The sequence below is a fragment of the Populus nigra genome, chromosome 6 (assembly GCF_951802175.1).
Source record: "Populus nigra chromosome 6, ddPopNigr1.1, whole genome shotgun sequence".
Lineage (NCBI taxonomy): Eukaryota > Viridiplantae > Streptophyta > Magnoliopsida > Malpighiales > Salicaceae > Populus > Populus nigra.
Window position 1 is genome coordinate 2,650,088 of NC_084857.1, and position 21,704 is coordinate 2,671,791.

At 36.5% G+C, this 21,704-nt stretch overlaps 4 protein-coding genes and 1 non-coding gene across 5 annotated transcripts; 2 read left to right on the forward strand and 3 right to left on the reverse strand.

Moving 5' to 3' along the window:
* The first annotated feature begins 3,845 nt into the window (after nt 1-3,845).
* LOC133695888 (caffeoylshikimate esterase-like) lies at nt 3,846-6,706 on the forward strand. Its single transcript, XM_062117854.1, has 7 exons — nt 3,846-4,340; nt 4,490-4,522; nt 4,643-4,769; nt 4,886-5,032; nt 5,143-5,273; nt 5,756-5,893; nt 5,997-6,706. The coding sequence occupies exons 1-7, from the start codon at nt 4,338-4,340 to the stop codon at nt 6,369-6,371; spliced, it is 954 nt and encodes a 317-aa protein (XP_061973838.1). The 5' UTR covers nt 3,846-4,337; the 3' UTR covers nt 6,372-6,706.
* Nucleotides 6,582-12,031, reverse strand: LOC133695887 (spliceosome-associated protein 130 A-like). The gene is made up of 4 exons (XM_062117853.1): nt 8,917-12,031; nt 8,288-8,779; nt 7,936-8,091; nt 6,582-7,332 (listed from the first exon to the last, which is right to left on the reverse strand). Exons 1-3 carry the CDS (start codon nt 11,926-11,928, stop codon nt 7,954-7,956), a joined length of 3,642 nt encoding a protein of 1,213 aa, XP_061973837.1. The 5' UTR covers nt 11,929-12,031; the 3' UTR covers nt 6,582-7,332; nt 7,936-7,953.
* A 4,900-nt stretch (nt 12,032-16,931) lies between these two features.
* Nucleotides 16,932-18,366, forward strand: LOC133697821 (dirigent protein 9-like). The gene has a single exon (XM_062120620.1). It carries the CDS (start codon nt 17,009-17,011, stop codon nt 18,185-18,187), a length of 1,179 nt encoding a protein of 392 aa, XP_061976604.1. The 5' UTR covers nt 16,932-17,008; the 3' UTR covers nt 18,188-18,366.
* An 814-nt stretch (nt 18,367-19,180) lies between these two features.
* TRNAP-AGG (transfer RNA proline (anticodon AGG)) lies at nt 19,181-19,252 on the reverse strand. Its single transcript has one exon. It is a non-coding gene; the product is annotated as a tRNA-Pro (tRNA).
* An 812-nt stretch (nt 19,253-20,064) lies between these two features.
* Nucleotides 20,065-21,254, reverse strand: LOC133697879 (dirigent protein 25-like). The gene has a single exon (XM_062120693.1). The coding sequence runs from the start codon at nt 21,165-21,167 to the stop codon at nt 20,229-20,231; it is 939 nt and encodes a 312-aa protein (XP_061976677.1). The 5' UTR covers nt 21,168-21,254; the 3' UTR covers nt 20,065-20,228.
* Between the last annotated feature and the right edge of the window lie 450 nt (nt 21,255-21,704).

The window sequence follows — 21,704 nt, forward strand, 5'->3', positions numbered from 1 at the left end:
ATAAAAAAATATTAATTTAAAATAAAAAAAATTTAAAGGATATTTTTAAAATATAAAGGTAAAGGGGATCAAAAAGATCCCTTGCATTTATTTAAAAATAAAATGCCAGGTCAACATCCCCATTTTTTATTTAGTTAGGAACTGGCAAGTGGCATGGAGTCATTGACTACCGCAAATTGCACGCCTCGCGAGTCGTGATTGCTATCAAAAGTCTCTAGCGACAATGATGTTCAACAAAATAAGGCAGAACTTTATTTTATAGTGTCTGGCCCTGTACTTTGATAACTGTACCGGTCATCATTACATCAAATCGGACCGAAATTTTTGACCAGAGCATCGATTGTCATGGAAAAAAAAAACGAGTGAGAAAATTTTAATTCCCGGTCAATAAGCTATCCTTATGTTTAAGTTTTCATGTCATGAGAAAGTAATGTAAAATATATTTTCTAGAAACTTAAATTTTTAGATTTAAAACAATTATTTAATATAATATTAAAATCTTGTTGATCAAATAATTATAAGACTTGTATAAAATTTCAAACCGAAGAACTTTCATTTAAAAAAATATATAAAAAAATAATATAAGTCTCATTTAAAAGTTTTTGATACATAATTTCAACATTATATTTTATTTAATTTTATTAGTTAGAATTAAAATAATAAAATTCAAATTTATAATGATATGATCATCGATTACAATGCTTAATTTTATTAGCTATAATAAAAATAATGAGATTCGAATTTATAATCATTAATATTTTCATATCATATTTAAAAATTAATTCAATTGAAAAATTTTAAACTATCAAATAAAATCCTAATAATAATTTTATATTATTTTTTAACATTATCATAAATTTAATAAGTTAAGTGCATGTCTGACCTGGAGATTTGAATGGCCATCAAAGAATTCAAATCTCCACTTAAATTTTAGGATATATATATATATATATATATATATATATATATATATATATTCTCTTAAAATTAAATAATCAACGTTTAAAATTTCAAGACCGTTCACCGTCCGGCGTATGAACTTTCTCCAGCACACATTACATTATATCTATACCCGAGAGACGTGGCACGTCATATTGATCATATCTTGATATCTGGATCTAAGAATATAGAAATCAAGAATCATGGAACGGTGACGTTAGCCTGAACAGTGAATCATAATGAAATTGGAAATCGATGATCGTATTGGCTCGTTGGTTGCTTTGAATTGCATGACAAAATTAATGAATTCTACTTTGATTTTGATTATTAGATGCTTCTCTCACCCTTTGTTTCACCGAATATTGAGCTGCTTCAGTCACAATCAAGTGCTATCGATCGATGCTTGTCAGATGAAGCAATTATGAGACTTAGTTTAAGTGGATTTGTGCCTTGTATTATTATTATTATTATTATTCAAAATCTAAATAATCCTAGCCACGGAGACCGCAATAAAAAATTATAAATACAATAGTCAGTCTAGCTAGGGTTTACTGTTTCTCAACATTCATCTAATCGTTTGTTTTGTATTTAGAAGAATTTCTACTGTTTTTATTTTAATATCATCCATGTATATTGCATTTTTGTTGTCACCACATCCTTCCATTGGCTAGCTTCATTAGAGCTTTTAAAAATTGACACGTGTCATGCTTCTATAACATAAAATTTCATTTGGTGTATTTTTTGGTCCCTCATGTTTTAAAAAACCTAATTTAGTCCCTGTATTTTATTTTTATGCGAGTCTTTAATTGAAAGCTTTTTAGTCATCATATTTCACAATGTATACAATCTTGTCCCTAACATTCTTTCGACCAGGTTATTGCATATCAAATCATAAGCTTTGTTAAGGCTCTCAAAATAGATATATAATATTATAAAAAATAAAAATTCACCAAAATCATAATATTATCAATCATAATCATAAAAAAAATCACATTTATAATCAATTAATCTAAGAATATAAAAATTATTAATATATGATTTATTTTAACATAGAGTTCATGATCGTAATATCATGTATCAACTATGAAAGTTCTTTTTTTCCTTTCCTTTTAATTCTTGTCCCGATTTTTCAAGGCTAATATTGGGTAAGTAAATCTAAAAAAAATATAAGAAAACTCTCACAACCCACATCAATAATATTACATGAAATAAAATTTAAAGTATCATTAACTATTTGACTAATTAAGTTTTCAACCTGACATATATGAATTTAATTTAGAGACTAAATTATACATACTACAACTACAATGACTAACAAACTTTCAATTAAATATTTTCTTTATAAAAAATAAAATACGAGGATAAAAGAAAAAAATTAAAAATCAAGGATCAAAATGTACAGAAACAGAAATTAAAGCTATAAAAACAAGACACATGTTGATTTTTGTTAGTGCTAAACTGCTAATGACAACAACTCATGAAAGAACGTGACAACGAAAGTATAATATACACGAATAACATCAAAGTGTAGTGTCCTAGTTTGGAAGAATGCATATTATCCACTCAAGACTCGGTTCATGAAGACTACAAAAATATCCCTATCGTTAAATACAAAATTGGAAGATGAGATAGGATAAGTTTCCAGGAAGATAATCCTCGAAGGGCTTTGTTGTTCTGCTTTTCCTGCGTGGATTTGAGCCATATTCTAGCATTGAAAACGACGAGAGCCCGAAATTAAGGAGGCAAGGAGCCAGGAAACTTCACTCACTGCTGCTGTCGAAAAGAATTGAATTCCAATAGCTACTCAGTTGCAGGCCCCGAAAAGGCAAAAACATTAGCTGACAAATAAACCTTCACAAGGCCAGTTCTCTCGAAGGAGTAATTAAATCATGCATATCACACAAAAAATGATGCTCGAGCATTGATGGTCCACAAAAATGTCAAAGGTGTGGTCCAGTTCTCTCGAAGGAGCTGTTCTCGAAGGAGCCATGTATAATGTGAACATGAAAAGATTCATGGTCTTCTCGAAACTGGTTTCACACGACGGCGGCAAGATTGCCAGTGCAAATCAAAACATGATGTTACATGATTAACTATGCATGCTAGATTACCGATTTTTTTTTTAATCTTGTTTCGAAAACGTTGGGGAAATTGTCTATGCTTAATTATTCAATACTAGTTGTAAATCATCATTTTTTCTATTGATTATTACTAAAAGACATGAGAAATATTAACTAGGCCATTAATTTCATGCTTATTACTAACAGAAGGGGTGGAAAATATATATTAATTTCCTTTCCTTTCCATTTTCCATTTTCTATTTTCTATTTTATGAAGGATCGGAATATCTCATAAGAAATACAAATAATTAACAGATAATTTCTCTCCATGCATACACTTCCTATTTATTATTTATTACACACGACGGGTTTATAAAAATAAAACTTAATTTCAACTACCCCCACCACCACTACTCTTTCTTCTTTTTTATCCTTGAAGGAATAACTAATTGCCTATTCAGAACGGCAACGGAAGCGCCTAGGCCTCCCATGGCGTAAACCAAGAAGGAAATTGCGAAAAGCATTGACCAAAAAGCAGTTAAAGAGGAATATGACTTGATTTTGTAATACAAAAATGGTAGGATATTGTCCACTAAGGCAAGTTGCTTGTCCAGGCTACAGCTCCGCGTGATCTCAGCAAAGAAGAATCAAATCCAAATATTAAATTTAGAAAAATCAGGGAAAATTAACTCATCCTTGTCACCTTCCCTTAATTATTAACAGCCATTATGTAATCATCTTGTATTTATCATCTTTAAAACCAACAACCTCTCACGTTAGGTTTGCACATGACCCTTCACAGTTTTTTTTACCAGAATCTTTCTTGACAGGTGAATTCAGGTGTTTTTTACCGCCTGATAAATCTCAATTACAAGTGAATCTAGCAATAATAAGGTTATAAAACTGGGAAAGGTAATGGCATGCCTGTAGGGTACCAGACACAAGCAAGTCGTTAGGTTTAAAACTATCTAAATATGGCCACGAAACAGTTATAAATATGTTCAAATAGATTCTGAATACATCTCAACACTCCACTTCCGCTCCTTTCTCTGCTTCTGTAATCCTTGTTCGTATCTTATTCTTTCCTTCTTTACCTGAGGTTTTATAGAACTTAATTTCTTCCAGCTATATCTCTTAATTATCTTTATCTACCCTGAATTCTCTTAGTGTTCCCTTTTCGCTATCTTAATCTTTTTCTCTACATCTATACATACTCATCAAAACCCAAGTTTTCATTCGTACAAAATAACAATTCCCTGAGATTTTTCAGCATCAGCTTTCACTGTCTAATTCATAAACATCCTATCAAGTTTCAGGTTTCTGGGATCCTTCAACGTCATGGTACGTATAGCTCTCTATCTGGGAAATCTGTTAATCTCTTGTTTCTTTTGTTTCTGAGAAAGTTTTACCTCTCGCTCCTGTTTTTTATATATAGTTGTTTTACTATTTACCTTTTTCTTCTTCTTTTCTTCTTGGTTTAATATTTTCAGGCACGAGAGATTGGAAATGTCATGTATGATGAGGTTAGATAAGTTCATGTGGCTATATTCATATGTTACTCTCTTTCTTTCTTTTTTGAATTATCTTATAGTATTTTATTTTATCAGTTTTTAAACTGTTTTTCCTTTTATAAATTTTTGTAGGAGTTTGTATTGAATTCTCGAGGATTGAAGCTTTTCGCATGCAAATGGATTCCCATGAATCAAGAACCAAAAGCCTTGGTCTTTATTTGCCATGGTTATGGCATGGAATGCAGCATCACCATGAACAGTGAGTATCCACAAAAATCTGCTTGTTAAGGCTTTGAAGTTTGCCTTGATGAATATCAAAACGTTATGGAAAATTGGCAATTCAATCCTAAGGGGCGTTTCCACTATAATTTCCAGGCACGGCGATTCGGCTTGCAAAGGCAGGTTATGCAGTTTATGGTTTAGATTATGAAGGGCATGGAAAATCAGCTGGTTTACAAGGCTACGTGGAAAACATGGATTACGTTATCAATGACTGCTCTAGTCATTTTACAAGTATATGTGGTAAGATTTTATTTTTCTTCTTGTAACGTGTTTATAATTGTATATATCAACTGTCTTGAAGCATCCTGTATGGCCAATCATTTCTTCTTCTTCTTCTTGTTTAATTTTAGAGAAGCAAGAGAACAAGGAGAAGATGAGATATTTGTTAGGAGAGTCCATGGGAGGAGCAGTCGCTTTGCTCTTACACAGAAAGAAGCCAGATTTTTGGGATGGTGCGGTATTGGTGGCACCCATGTGTAAGGTATATATCTTAATTTGTTTTATTTTTTTCAAAAAAAGAATGCCTACCCTCCTTTATTATAGTGTTTCACACGTCTGGTAGCTCTTTTTTTTCACTTATATATCCATGGTCTGCCTACAAAATTGGATCTAGTTCTTGTTGCTTTCTAGTTGTTTGTATGATATGTTTTTATGCTGGCTAGAATTTTATTCAAATAAAAATATAAAACAGAGTGTTTTACCTTTTCAACCACTTTAGTTTGAGTCAGTCGTTAGGACAAGCTGTTTCCGAAAACCTTTTTAAGTTGAACACTGGCCAATGGTTGCAGGAAAAAAAAAAAACAGCTGAAAAGCTCTGTAATTGTCAAATAAACTTGCGCAGAAATTGGTCAGGCAGGCAATATTTCTCGTCATTTTATTGATCTGGTCCTCTATTAGCTGTTTGTACCCATTCAAGCTCAGTAAAAGGCATGAGGATTTACTTGAACTCGATTTTATCTGCAGATTGCAGATGATGTGAAGCCACCTCAATTTGTAATCACTATTCTAAGAAAGCTTTGCAGTATCATTCCAACTTGGAAAATAATCCCAACCAAAGATATCGTGGATATTGCCTTTAAAGTACCTGAAGTAAGACAACAGGTATATTTCTTCTAGCTCCAAATATTTATTTTCCTCCCAATTTGTAATGACTTTTCCCCCCACTAAAATGATATATTAATAATTGATGATTACTTAATTACAGATCAGAGAAAACCCTTACTGCTACAAAGGGAAACCTCGCTTGAAGACCGGGCATGAACTTCTAAGGACTAGCTTGGATCTTGAGCAGAGGCTACAGGAAGTGTCATTGCCGTTTATAGTTCTGCATGGCGAAGCAGATAGAGTGACAGATAAATCTGTCAGCGAGCAACTCCTCAGGGTGGCTTCAAGTTCAGACAAGACCATTAAGTTGTATCCTGAGATGTGGCACGGTCTACTTTATGGAGAACCAGTACAAAACAGTGACATTGTTTTTGAAGACATTATCGATTGGTTAGATAACAGGACTGATCGTGGAAATACAAGACTGGAGAGGGAGCAAAAAAACAGGCATGATGATTTTTCCAAGTCTAAATAAGAGCAAGAAATTCAGTGGTGATGATCTTCCCCTGGGCAAGATTTAGTTCTTCAATTCGATGAGTGCGAGGTGGAATTTCCATTACAAAAACAGTACATCCCAAATGATGACATGATAATATTCATCAATAATCTGGGCAGTCGGACTGGACTGTTCTATGTAAAGGCTAAAGTGAGCTTAGAAGTAAGAATTGTGAGATACAAGGGGGCATTTAATACATAAAATGGCTTCGGGAAATTCATTCATTACGCCTGCATATCCTCTGTACAAAAAGTTCGTTTTACAGAAAGCTTTCTAATTTAACAGTGAGCAACTTCTATCTTGATTTCCAGAAAGTGTTCGCTAGCTAATTTATCACTTCAGTTCTGAAGTAATTGTAGATAACATGTATCGAGTAATTATAGCAACCATCAAATTCACAAAATGGAAGAAACCAAAACAAGAAGGCTTCTTTAACTGAAGTTTCACAAACTGATCATCGTGAAAACCTTTTAACCAACGAGTGCTAACCTACTAGAGTTGCATATGCACCCAAGCTACGTGCCTACTATTAGGTACAAAGTTACTTCGAGAAAGTCAGTGGCAAGCCAACCAGGCGGACAATGACTGCAAGTATCAACCTTCAGCTGTAAATAGGGTTTCACAGCATGCCAGGACCACCCAGACACCATTAGGTGGATAGAAGGCGGTGCACCATGACAAGCAAATCCATTTCCCATTTACCTGTTGAAAAAGTGAAGCTTGATCGCTTGCATTTGCAGGGAGCTAAAGAAAATCACACTCAGGTTACTATACAGGCCCCATGCCAACAATAGAACCACTGCATGGATAGGAGGGTTGACGTTGAAAGCTTCCAGCCTCTCCCTGACGGTCCCAGAAGGTTGGAATCAAACCCTTCCGTAGTGCGCTTCTTTGAGGGTTGCTCAAGCAATCTTCTATGCGATCCAGGCTTCTCAATTTACTGGTTGACATGGCATATGGAAAATTGAAAGCAGTTGTAAGAAGTGAATTTATTTTTTTTTGGCAACCAAAAGGTTTTAAAAAGTCAGGCAAAGAAATTAGCCATATCACAAGTTAAGTAGAGCACAGAAGCTTTTTTTTTTTTCCTTGAAAAATCCAGCGAGACAGTTGCAAGGACCCAACCATAAATATTATATATATATATATAACAGTTGGAGTATACTTTAACTATTAGTATATCTATAGAACAAATGAAAGGGTGAATGGAGCCTTCATCAACAACACTTGCTCATCAAAAAATTAACACAAAACAAGGACTCACCATCTTCTCCTGTAAAATATTTAATTGATTTCGTATACCTATTTATTATACTCCATAAGCGACGACCTCATAGCCAAACACTTTTCACATCATAGGGTGTTTGATTGTACAAAAGGTTCGTATATAGTTTCAAATCCGAATCCCAAAAAGACTCACACAGACATTATAATGCATTCATGAAAATGAGTCCGTCCCACTCCTGCAATTTCAAAAACAACTGTGTGCATGCATATTGAGCTGCACATAAGATGATCACAATATTTAAAAGGGGAAAAGAAGCACCTTCAAGTTAATCTTTCCTCAGATGATCTTGTTTCGAACTTCTTCAAGTTTCTTGAGTATCTCCCCAGGAGTTCTGTCCAGCTCATCAGCAATTTTTCTTTGTGCATCAAGGGGCAGAGTTGGGAACTGCTCGCATAGATCCCCATCAATCACATCCTGCAAAATTATCCCAAAGGCTTTAGCATTCTTTTAGAAAATACCAGGTAGCACTATAACTTAGAAAAAAACAAATAAATTACTGAGACAAATAATTACATGTATCGTTCCAGTTTGAAACAGCTCATGGCTTTAATAGCATTTTAAATTGGTGTTGAGAAACCATAATCAAATGAGACCATCTATATTGACTTACCTTAACAGGAAAATAAGCAGACCTATATGACATATGATCTCTTCCACACAAAGGTGGGTGGTCTTGTCTCAAATGCATCTCCAAGTGTGAAAAGAAGTCAACATCATCTCTAGAGGTGAATGGAAGTAGGGCCCCAACACTCCCCATCACTGTCCCATATATGATGCACTCGCCACCACCTGGAATTAGAGATGCCTTCTGCAAACTGTTAACCACATCACCGATATGAAACTGCACTATCTCCTCTACCTTGTTTGGAGCTCCATTAAGCTTCCCCTGCTCCCACTTTATCTTTCCACCAGTTGGATCTTCTTCTATCTCGTCAGAGACATCCTGTGGCAGCCTCGCAAAGTAGATATTTCCAAACTTGTCTGCACCAGCCATGCTATCAAAATCTACATGGTATGATGATGTAAGCCATCTTGGGACACTATCATCAGCAAAAATATACAGTTGATTTTCATCCCGCCTGTACTTGCAGAAATGAAATGACTGCAAAGCAGACACCAAAAATATACTTCATAATGTCACCAGGAAAAATATGACATAAATATGGGAAAATGTATATAAAAACAAACAAATATCTAAAAGGAATATATATCTAGATTAAAGGTATTTAGAAAACATACTTCTTGAATGTCACCCACATAAATCCGATCACGGTAGGTGTGGATAGAAATGATGGTGTTGGGGAACAGCTTGTTCTCACACTTCCTAAGCAACCTCTTTTTCCCCAAGTCATACAATCTCAGCACCGATCCTATTCCAGCAAGTAATCTTCCCTGAAACTGGCATAAAGCAAGTGGAACACCTTCTACTTGAGTCTTATGCAAAAGTTCTAGGCTTTTGCCATCATCCACAAACTTATAAATGTGAATGAACCCAGTAACCAAGCTTCTTTTGGGCCAAAACTGCAGTCCCTTGGCTGTACCAACAGCTAAGAGAGTTCCGTGCTCCTTGTCATGGAAATTTACAGTGCACAAGCTAAATGCAGCTTCATTGTCTTGAAGCTCCAGCAAGCAAGTAGTAGCAGCAGACCTTGGGTCAAGGACTCTAATGCAAGAAACCCACTTGTCTGACTCAGCCTTTGGATAACCATACTGCTCATCAGATAGGGGGTCATCTTTATCATCATCATCACCATTTTCCATCTGCTCAGCACTGGCACTTCCATTTTCCCCCATTCCAGAAGCTTCAAAACACTCCTTTTTAGCTGCTTCACGCTCCTCTGCTGTATATGCTCCTTGATCGCTCTCAATAATCACCAACAATTTCCGCTTAGGTTGAAGCACAAACTTTCTTGGCGTGTATCTTAGAGGTATTGCAGTTTCATTAAATGTTTCTCCCAGTCTTTCAATTGTAAAAATCCTCAATGCATCCCCGGCGACAGAAACAACACCTTCTGCACACTGATCAGATGAGAATGAAGCAGCATATTCAAGAGTCTCGTATGAAAGGGGAGTTAACAGAAAATGCCCTTGGTGAATATAACCAAGCCAGGGTCGACTAGATAAGCACAACATTGCACGTCGACCTCTCACATTAATGGAAAAAAGTTTTGGGGCCCTCAAACCCAAAAATCGGGAACGAGAGTCAGAAAGCTGGCCTGTCACCATGTCCACCACTGTCCTGAATAGAACCCCAGTCTGCAAACCAGCATTAAGGAAAAGACTGGCAGGGTGATCAGCACCATCTTCCCCACCAATTGATGCCTGAACCTCAAGAAAGAGGAGGGATTCTGGAGGTGCTGAAACACTTTGCACACTCAGAATCTGCATACAGTCATCAGGATCCAAAGACAAGACACGGATGGTGTTATCATACGAACCAACTGCTAGGAATCGAGACCTCTGTCTTCCTTCTGGAACAGGGGCAATGTCCAAACAGGCCACATCTCCTGACATCTCATGCTTCTCCACTTCCATTAGCTGACCAGTCATATCCACCTCAAAATATATAAGCTCCCCTCCACTTAAAGCAATAACCACTTGAAGTCTATTGGAGCCAACTTTCACAATTGTCCTCTTTGCAGGGGTTCTCCACTCATTAATACGCCCATCTTCCCTGATATGTATTATGCCATTTGGGTGAATTTGCATCAAAGAATCATCGCCAATTAAAGAAACGGCAAGTGAAGGTGTGGTATCAAGAAACCCAGTATCACTAACTTCCTCAACTGTTTCTCCAATTGAAAGCACAAGAGTTGCATTGTTAAAAGACACAACAATATACGCATCAAACTCGTCATAAATATTCTTTTTCACAGTCCAAACTGCACTCGGTACACCAGGAAGCTGTGACACAGCCATCTCACTAATGGCCAAACCAGGCCTCAATATCCTCAATGATGAACGAGGACCACGCCCACAAAGTGAAAATATCTGTGGGGTTTCTTCGTCAAAAAGATTTGCAACCTTCATGTCCATAATAGGCATCAAGCTCTCAACCTGGTCAATCCTAACAAGATTCTTTAACCCTCGTGGCTGGAAAAACACAGGCTGGAAGCCTTCCTCAGTTTCCATCAAAGTAGCAGATGAGGCCTCCACATCCTCTTCCTCCCCAATGGCCTGAAACTGATACAACGCATGATTCCCAAACTCTGATGCAGCAAACAAAAACCCTGATTTCAACACACACATCGAGGATGTGACTGGGATCGTATCAAAATACTTAATCTTCAATTCCTTCACCTTGTCATTCTCATGATCCAACGTAACCTTAAAAATGTCACCATACTCCGTCTGCAACAAAAAGAAAAACATTGATTTCTGCTTATGAGTAGCCGCAGAGACTATCAAAACCCCACGTTCAGCAGGCAAATCAGCACGCCTGGGAATCACAGCCCTCACATCAGGATGCCCTTGATTCTTATAAATCACAAAATTCTCCACACAAACTAAAACCCCACTTGGACCATCACCACCTCCAGGTACCGTAACAAGCATATTAGCGCCATTATCAACCTGCTCAGACCATTTCCTGGAGACATGATTAAGCCCCAAATCAAGCTCGTAAAACGTCAAATTCTTCTGTGCTTCACTCGCGGATTGCCCTGTCGAATCCTGATCTGCTTCCGAATAATCCAACTCAATGGCAGCAAAAATAGGATTATCAAACCCGCAATCAACACCACATACAGAGTAACATATAGTATGAGACTTATGCGCCTCTAAAGGTGAAGAAATGGTTAACCTGGCAACAGTATCTCTATTCAAAACATAAACTAACTTCTGTTTCTCACAAGCACCAATCATAACAGCTCTTCCCTTCGGATCAACTGCCAAATACTGACCCGGAACAATCCGGCGACAACCGGATTTTCCAAAAGTTTCTTGATGAATTTTGTCAAGGACATTTCTCTCCTTGTTATATTCTAAAATTACAATCCTACCCGAATCAGAACCAACAACAATATAATCTTTTTGAGCGCCAGTTAGTCTAAACTGAGCTAATGAGCGAATTGCACCGAAAATTTCAACAGATAGAACTGTTTGGAGCTTACCGTTCTCGTCAGGGCGGAGAAGATCGAGGACTTTGCCGCGAGCGACTACGATTTCTTGTGCTTTGCCGCCGGAGAAGTTGCCGTTTATGGCGGAGATGATTCCAGTGGCTCGTTGGAGAGTGAGGCTGTAGAGGTACATGGTACAGTTAGGTTTTGAAGTGGGAGAAAATGGTGGGAATCGGGGTTTTAGGGTTTTAAAGAAGAGAGCTAGCTAGAGAGTGACTCTGGATTTCCGAGAAAAATCGGCTCTCGTATGATTATTGAACTGACCACATGAGATTTATTGGTAATGGACTTTAAGACTCGGCCCATCAACTACCACTACAGAGAACAAGCCCATATATAAATCAAGAAGTCCTCTTACAGTTTATTGGGCTAGAGAACGGGCTTCGGTTAAAGCTAAACAAGGACCAGGCCCAGTTGTATCCAAGACGAATCTTTCTAGACTTCTAGTAATTAAATTAGGGATTGTTTGGTATCGATTTCGTCTTCTATTTTCTGTTGTAAGCAAGATATAAACATTTTTGTTTTTGTTTTTATTTCAAAAAAATAAAATTGACAACAAGTTTTAAAACTTTCAAAACCAAATAAAAGTAAGTCTTCTAAAGTCTTCAACTATAGGTTTTTTATATTTCTGGTTTATGTTTTAAATTTAAGGTAGGTTCCAAAGTTAAAAAAATAATTAGTAGAGGAGTTTATCATATAATCAAGTTTGAAGCGACCGAACTTCAAATTAAAATTGGATTAATAAATTTTATTAAATGGATAATTCTTTTTTTTTTTGTGTTAACCCGATTTAATTTGGACAAGTTAATAATTTTTTAAAAAAAAACTGGTCAATTAGGTTCTATCAAGTCAATATCTTATTCAATTCAAATAAAAATTAGATCTAGATCAAACTTCTGGTTTTGAGTTTTTTATATAAACTTAAAATCTTGAAATTTCTAGATAAACTCATAGACTAAGTTGAGTTTGATAGCTATAATCTTTGATTGTTGAAACCTATTAGTTGCTAGGGGTTTCGAGCCAACATCATTCCATCCATCACACACACCAGCTATTTCTAATCTCTTTCCTCTAGCGCATCATTATATAAAGAGTTTTTTTTAATATTATAGTAATTGTTGTTTTTTAAAATATTTTTTTAATTAAAAATATGTTGAAATAATATTTTCTATTTATTTTTTAAAATATTTTTTTTATACCAATATATTAAAATAATCCAAAAACAAAAAAAAATTAAATAAATAAATAATTTTAAAAAAAAAACACTTTAAAAACGCAAAAATAAATGTACCTTGACACCAAACTTTCATAAAACCCTTAAGATACAAAAGAAATTCCAATGATGTTCCTCTTTTTCTTTCCTTTTCCTATTCTTTGTTTTTTTTTTTTATATAAACTTAAGAACTTTAACTGAGATTGAATAGAAATTACATATTTAATCAAATTCACAGCAGACACAAGGCGTTCTTCAATGAATGTTTGTTCTTCAAAACAAAATTTGCCTAGATTGGCTGATAAAGTTACTGTGGTATTCTTCCTGCTCTCGCACAGAGAAAGAGGATTTCTGCAAATTGTTTTGCTAGGCTAGCTATGTTCATAATGATGGTTGAGAGCCAGGGGCGGGTCTAGGATTCGCAAATAAGGGGAGCAAAAGTAAAAATACTATTTTGCCAAGTATTACTACACAAGTATACAATATTATTTTACTATGTAATATTTGATTTAAACAAAGTCATCATATTAAAAATGAATTGCAAAACACAAAATAGTCCTTTTAATAGATAATCTCATACAATTATTCTAAACAAATCATTATTTTAGGTGTATGATTGAATAATGGGAAAGTCTAAAAAAACCACAGAGGGGAAATATGTAGAAAAAAAGTGGTGCAAATTCAATATCCATAAACTATTATGGACTATTATAAAATTTTTGAACCCCATTTAAGCTTTACCCCTATTGAGAGTAGATCTGATCATGAATCCTTTTAAAAAATCATCTATAACTAATAGTTTAAATTATTATATTGAATTAGTTTTTTAATATTATATCAGAATTTTTAATAATTAAATAATTATAAATTTAAATATTATCATTTTTATTCTATTTAATAAAAAAAAAACACAAGGCAAATGCTAGACAAGTCAACCTGGCCCGCTAGTTTAGTTGTTTTGTTTTCTTAATTAATTCCTTGTATATATATTGTATATATTGGTGATAATAATAATAATAGGTAAAAGTACCCTAACTGTTTATGCTTTCTATCTTCCCTGACCTTAACTCTCTTTCTTCCCTTTATATAGTCATTTTTTCTCCTCCTCCTTCCTTGATATATCATAAATTCGAACTTCGCTGTCTTTCCACCAGTATTTATCACTATGGCTAATAAGTAAGTAATGTAAAATTACTCTAATTATTATATAATTTAATTATTTTACATTTATTTTCCGTGTTAATATAAATTTAATTTCACATCATAAACTTTGTTATATGTGTAACAATTTATATCCTAAGATATTATATAATTTATTTTATTTTACACTCTTCAATAATATAAACCGTAATTTTTAAAAACATGAAATATAAGTATAAAAATAAATAAACTATAAGACGATTACGATGATTTTCTCTCAGAGATGAAAAGAAAATTAGAGTCAAAAAGAAAAAAAATAATATAATTTAGTCTATTTTACACTCACAAAAATTATATACTATAATTTCTAAAAACACAAAATATAAATGTAAAAATAAATAATTACTGTAATTTTTTTTATTGATGAAAAGAAAATGATACTGTGGGAAATACTAATATTATTTTACTTAAGGATATTGTGATTGATATTTTATTAATTAATTCATCTTATTTTTTAAGAAAACATTATGGTAAATACGACAACGAATGTGAATCCGTGACCCCAACCAAAAAAAAAAAACATTTATTCATCATCATAATTATTTTTTATGAGAAAAATCTTTTACCTGCACAAAAATACACCACATGACAAACGCAAGCACGTCACTCTCAGAAAAAGAGAGAAATAACCTACCTACTCCAACTACAAGAAGCCTAATCCACTTCCCTGTCTCTCGCTCCCTCCCTCTCTCTCTCAACATTGCTATTTCTCCCTTTTCTTCTAGCTTATAAATGATCAGTGTTAGTCACCAGAATTTAAATTTAATCACAAGTTCACAATATGAAAATGGGTAAGCTTCCTTCCATGCTGAGCTTGGTTTGCTTGCTCCTTTGCATGAATATCATCAACCGATCATCCTTCGCTCGAAGCCTTGGCAATTCAAGTCCTGGCCAACACCACCACCACAACCACCACAAGAAAATAACTTTCCTAATGCAAAATGTGCTGAATGTGACACACCCCTTACCAAAGCCTGCAACAACTAAAGTTACTAGCCAGATACCATTTCCAAAACCTCTAGGCTATTTTCCTCCGAGTGGAGGCATCCCTTTACAACAACCCAACCCAGCAGTTTCCGGTACCGGGTTGTCAACACAAACACTTGACGTTTCTAACATTGGCCTATCATTTCCGGCTAGAGCTACCTTGCAAGAGTTGGAATTTGGAAGTGTAACAGAAATTGATGAGGACTTATTTGTTTATGGTTCATTAGTAGTTGGAAAAGCACAAGGGGTATACGTTGCTAGCTCAGAAGATGGAACTAGCCACATGATGGCAATGACAGTAAAGTTTGTGAAGAATAAGTACAAGGATGGGTTGAGATTTTTTGGTGTGCATAAGACAGACGTGCCTGAGTCTCATATTGCAGTCATTGGTGGCACTGGGAGGTATCATAGTGCCAATGGCTATGCTGTGATCAAGGCGGTTGGTGTTGGTTCTAAGAGTACTGCAGGGGAAGAAAACAGAACAAAAGGAAATCTTCTATTCAATGTTTATCTAAGCTAGTAAAACTCTTACAGATCTGCACTATCATATATGATTTATTTTTTTTGTCACAAGTGATATAAATCAAAAGAATGTTACAAGGAAATCATGATCCCCACTTACTCTTTTGTTGTTCCTTGAAAAACTGTTAATTATGGAAACCATCACCTATTAAAGAAAAGATTGTCAATGGTACCAGACAACCATAAAACGGGGTGATCCATCTTGTTTCCCAAATGGGTTCCTAACTGTTGTGGAAACAGAAGGATATTTTGCTTCCAGACCAATGGAAAATGGAAATTGCAGTGGTGGTCACGTTATGAACTCATAGTGATTTATTAGCAGCAGCGCAATTGCTTTACCGGTTACTTCCATATAATGGGCTCTTTACCATTGTTACAGTGTTCATCACCTTTCTATAATCGAGTTGCAGTGTGGCAAGACAAATTCTAATAGATAATTCTAGGCTAGTTCAAGTCATCTCATCACTATCATAATAAGCTAGGTCCAGAAATAGGGAATGTTAACTGCCGTTTCAGGTTTATCTGTTTGCTCTTAAATCTGTCAATGAGTTCGAATCCGGATGCCCAACATTAAGAAAGCAAAATCCATTTCACAAGCTGCTTCTAAGGACTAATCTTGAGATGCCGCAAAAGGCAATCAATTGCCTGTTGGACATGCCCTCTTTACCAGCACCAGATAACCAAGTGTTGTACAGGATCTCAATGGTTATAGTTAAGATAGTAGGGTATCAAGAAGATGTCGGAAACTTGTTATCAGTTTATGGACTGGAAAATGTAGCATTGGCTATTTTCATGTTATTTCAAAATTGAATCCCTATTTAGCCAAACCTTAATGCAGGTAGTTTCTGATCTTTGCCAGGCTTAAGATTGTGAATATAATTTGCACCAAGCAGCAACTTAGCATGTAATGCCAGAGAGAAATCCCACCTTAACTGCCCAATTATCCTGCATAATAGAGTACCCGCTACCAAATATTAAAAGTAGAAAGGCACCTAAACCAAGTGATCCATGCCTTTCTTTCGAAAAGCAGCATATATACCACGTTTGGTTTTACTAGTAGTCAACTGCACCAGTCCATGCCCACATCAAAATATGAAATAGGAATTTGGTATCACAACCAGAACACTCAACTTAATAGCAGGTATGCTCCAACTCCACTATATCAGCTCCACTTCTCACTAGAGTTTCCTTTAACTATATATAACCACAATAGACTCCTCCTCCAGCATCAGAATCATTCTTCACATCCTCTTGAACAATACTTAGCTCTTTCACAGAATAAAAACCCAAAATGGCCAGACTCCTCTTTGTTACCACTACATCACTCAAGGCAATTGTCTATTTTTTCTTGATTGCTATGACTCTCTCCTATGCCAACTCGGCAAGAATCCTTGATGGGATAGAACCCGAAAATCCAGCTGTTGTTGGCCCTCCCGTGACAACAGCAGTCCCAGCTCCTACGACTACATTGCCAAGTGGCCAATTCCAAGCGACCACTCCCTCCACAGTTGAAGATGGCGAAGCAGACCCTCCACTTCCAGATGAAACTGTAGTCCCTGACACTGCTGTGGCAGCACCAGTTGCTGATGCGGTAACACCGGTTGATGATGGTACAGCACCAGTAGCTCCTCCAGTCACAGTGGCAGCACCACTACCTGCAGGTCCCATCACCACCACCACGCCACCAAGTGGGCCAGCCCCATTAGTGGCCACGAGTGCCACCGTAGCAAAACCTGCTGGCTCACAAACCACCACCGCTACCACTTCTCCTCCATTGTCCTTCTTCATGCATGACATCCTAGGAGGATCCCACCCATCAAATAGAATCGTGACCGGGATCATCGCCCGCACTGAAATCAATGGCATTCCTTTCTCCCAGCCAAACAACAACTTTTTCCCACTCCAAGGTGGGACCCCACTGGTCAACATTAACAACCTTAACAACCTCATAAACCCAAACAACGCTCCACTCCTTACAGGCCTAACTGGTACCCAAACTAACACATTCCTACAAAACACAGGCAACAACAACAATGTTGCCAATGGCAACAACCAGCCTTTTGTCACCGCGGGCAATCTCCCAGCTGGGTCTGCACTACAAAAGCTCATGTTTGGCTCGATCACAGTCGTTGATAACGAATTAACAGAAGGACATGAGTTGGGTTCTGCTGTGATTGGGAAGGCACAGGGATTTTACTTGGCTAGTTCAATGGACGGTACTAGCCATACAATGGCATTTACAGTGTTATTATATAGTGGAGAAAATCATGGTGATGTTGAAGATACTATTAGTTTCTTTGGGGTACATAGAACAGCAACAGCTGATTCACAGATTGCAATAATTGGTGGCACTGGTAAGTATGAGAATGCAAAAGGGTATGCTACTGTGGAGACTCTTCCACAAGTGGATCAGCACACAACTGATGGTGTAGATACCATAATGCATTTCAATGTTTACCTCTCTGAGTAGGATGTCTGTGTGTGTGTGTGTGTGTGTGTGTGTGTGTGTGTGTGTGTGTGTTCTTGGTTGGAGTTGGTTTACTAGTCTGTGAGATTGGTTTCTGTTTGAAAATTTCAGTTAAAGTTTGATGTATCTTGAACTAAATCTATTGGAATATTGAAGGAGACCGGCTTTGTTGTTGAATCAAATGTGTTTTGGCGGTTACATTGCATAGCATTTAGTATTGATTCTTGGATGAACTTGGAGAACAAATTTATTAGCTATGGTGAACCAAGAGAGGCTGGGATTGATGACAGTACTTGTTAAAATCAGCAAGGATTTGAATATGGTTGAGTATTATATATATATACTACTCTTAACAAAAAAATGCCCATCAATTACTAATGTCTCAGCAAAACTATAGTCAACAGCCTTGATTATATATAAGATAGTGAGGTTAGATGAAGCTAATGTATCATCAATTCACAGCTCGAGCAGTGAGCAATTCCAGGACTTGGCATTCTTGAATTTCAGATAGATTCAAAGGATCAAAATTGTAAAGATCTCGGGTCTTTACAGTACAATTGAACTTAATTTATTCAATAAAGGCATCAGGCCACGAACATTCCCGCTGTGCCAAATGCTTCTCAAAAGACAGAAACCAATGCAAAATTGATTACATTTGACATGCACAGATGAATTTGAATAACTGTAAATTAACATGAAAATGGAATAGATCGTTAAACTCCGTTAATAAAAAAAAAATAAAAAACTGCTAGGTGATATCAATCTCTTCCATTGAATTAGAAACAAAAAGATTATTAGAATCTCTCTTAGAATCCATATATGGTCGACCTTTTTGAATCATGATGATTCCATTATTTTGAAAAAGAAAATAAATAGCTAAATATTGTTTCGTGCAGAAGCTGTCTGTCTGGGCTTTGTTTTCAGTACCGTCTAAAGTTTGCCGGCTCTCGTAGGCCCAAATGAATCTCAGAAAGTAAAAATAAACAACATAAAACCGGGGCATTCCGAGAATTGAACTCGGGACCTCTCGCACCCTAAGCGAGAATCATACCACTAGACCAAATGCCCTCTTGTGAGGCTGACTGCAGTTTATATTATATATTTATCCTCACGAGAGAACAGATTTTAGTCCATTTAACCCCAGAAGCACATTTGATTCAACAATAAAGGTACCTTTCGATCCAATGAGATTTCACCTTTCTTGGTTCTCTTTTGGATCTCTTGTGTAATAATTAAATTTGATTCCAAGCAACCAGCATAATAAAATTAATCAGTAACATGATCCTTTGGAAAAGAAAACTTTCTTGTTTGACTGCCTTAATGAATGGATTTGCTTGATTACTTTACTTTCTTTGGTTTGATGCTTGTGGACAAAACACTCGACTGAGATTAACTAGAATGCTCTTACATATTTTGGTTAATGTCATGTGTTAAATGTAAGTTTTATTCCGAAGCATGACTAAAATTATCAGCAAACATGCAAAACAGTACGGAAATTTCAAAGGGAGTTTGCTTTGGTCCCTATGGTCATCAAGCAAATTGCCTGTGTATCTCGCAAAGTTGCAGGTATGGGGTTGCCCATGAGACCAATAACTTTTCATGCCAAACCACGGTTACCTTTGACAGCCAAAAAAAGAAGGAGAAGAAGCAGGCAAATAGTGACATAGATGACTGAAAATTCTCAATTCCCCTCTACAGTAGTTTAATCCATAGTTAATATCTGAACATAGAAATGTGTGAGAATTAATTGCTGCATGCTTTTAGTTTTGATGAGTTAATGCTTTCTCCAGCTGAAGGGTTTCTCTGCATATGATGTGAGAGAATTAAGCTTTCATTTCACAATATCGATGAATCACATGTTTCCTTAAATTGGTTTGAACTTGATGAAAAAACAGAGTTTCCATTTTCTCTAGATATGATTTATAAACAAAGCAAACATTCTGTTCAAAGAACCCCACACACTACAAGCTCACAAGCTCACAATCTCCAAGCACACACACAACTTGCTTACAAATACAGCATTGATTTTCTCGAACAATTTGGATTAGTAACTAACATAAACAGCGAATTCAAGCAAGGTCTCAACACCATCAGTCGCGTGCTGATTGTTAGAAGGGATTGTCTTAACAATAGCAAAACCCTGAGCATTAACATACTTTCCGGTGCCACCCATGATAGCAAGCTGAGACTCGGAAACTCCTGTTCGGTGAACCCCGAAAAAGCTAAGGCTATCAGCATAAAGACCACTCTGGAACATAGCTGTGAATGCCATAGTTTGGCTGGTACCATCCACAGAACTAGCCACATAGAACCCCTGTGCCTTACCTATAAAACCTGACCCTAAATCATGCCCTTCAGTTATTTCATCGTCGATCACAGTAATGGTTCCAAACATGAGCTGTTGAAAAGCAGAACCAGATGGAAGGTTGCCCCCAGTGCTCTGTGGCAAGTTAAATGCATTGTTGAAGTTGTTGCCATTGTTCTGTAACACAGGTTGTGTGGTGCCACCAAGTCCAGTTAGGAAAGGCAGGTTGTTGTTATTTATAAGGCCGTTATTGTTGTTATTTTGGGGCACCCCATTGTTTATTGGGAGGTTTGCACCATTAGGTTTGGCAAATGGGACTTGGCCAGTGACTGCTGGATTGCTGACTATGCCGGTCACGGCTCTAGTTGAGGGGTTTGTCCCACCAAGAATGTCATGCATGAAGAAGCTTAAGGTATGACCAGGATTGGTAATTGTGGCTCCCGCACTAGTACTTGCAGCCCCAGTTGGATTAGGTTGTGTGGGTGCTAATGGTGTAGGTAGTGGTGAAACATTGGTGGCAGGATTATCGACTGCGTTGTATGACTCCGGGGGGGCAACAGGTACCTCCGGTTGCTCATCGAGGATTCTAGCTGAGGTGGTAAATGCAATGGCGAGAGTGAGGAACAGAATACAGGCTATGGCCTTGTTTGTGGCAGAGAGAATTTTGTGAATTTCCATTTCAGTGACTCGAGGGCAGAAACAAGAATTAAGAGTTCAAGAAGACAGAGTTCTCTTCCGTGTTTTGCTTATGCTTTAGAGGGCATGTGAATGTATGTATATATAGTTTGTGCTCTCTGAAATCGGAGTTGATGAGATGGAGTTGCTGAGAAGTTTTTTAACTGTTTGTGTGTGAACAGGTGTAGAAAGTGGAACAAGAGGAATGGTTGGGATTGTGAAGGAAACTTAAACCTCTATATGCATTATTGAACCTGGCAGTGGAGTTGTTTCATACCTAATCATCAACAATCGATACATTATTTCACCATAAAATTTCCCCCCTCGTTTACTAGTCCATCAGAACTATGCAAGAGGGTGCTCTTCTCGTTTCTGCCTTCAGAAAATCCGATTTTAAAACTCAAAACCTCTTAGTGCAGATGTAAGCAAAACATATATCATTCTCTTCCTTTCAAATCAAAACGGGGATGCAAGCTGGTAAACGATAAAGAGACTAATATTTAGAGTATCCCAGTAAACATATATCCCCTGGTTTCGGTT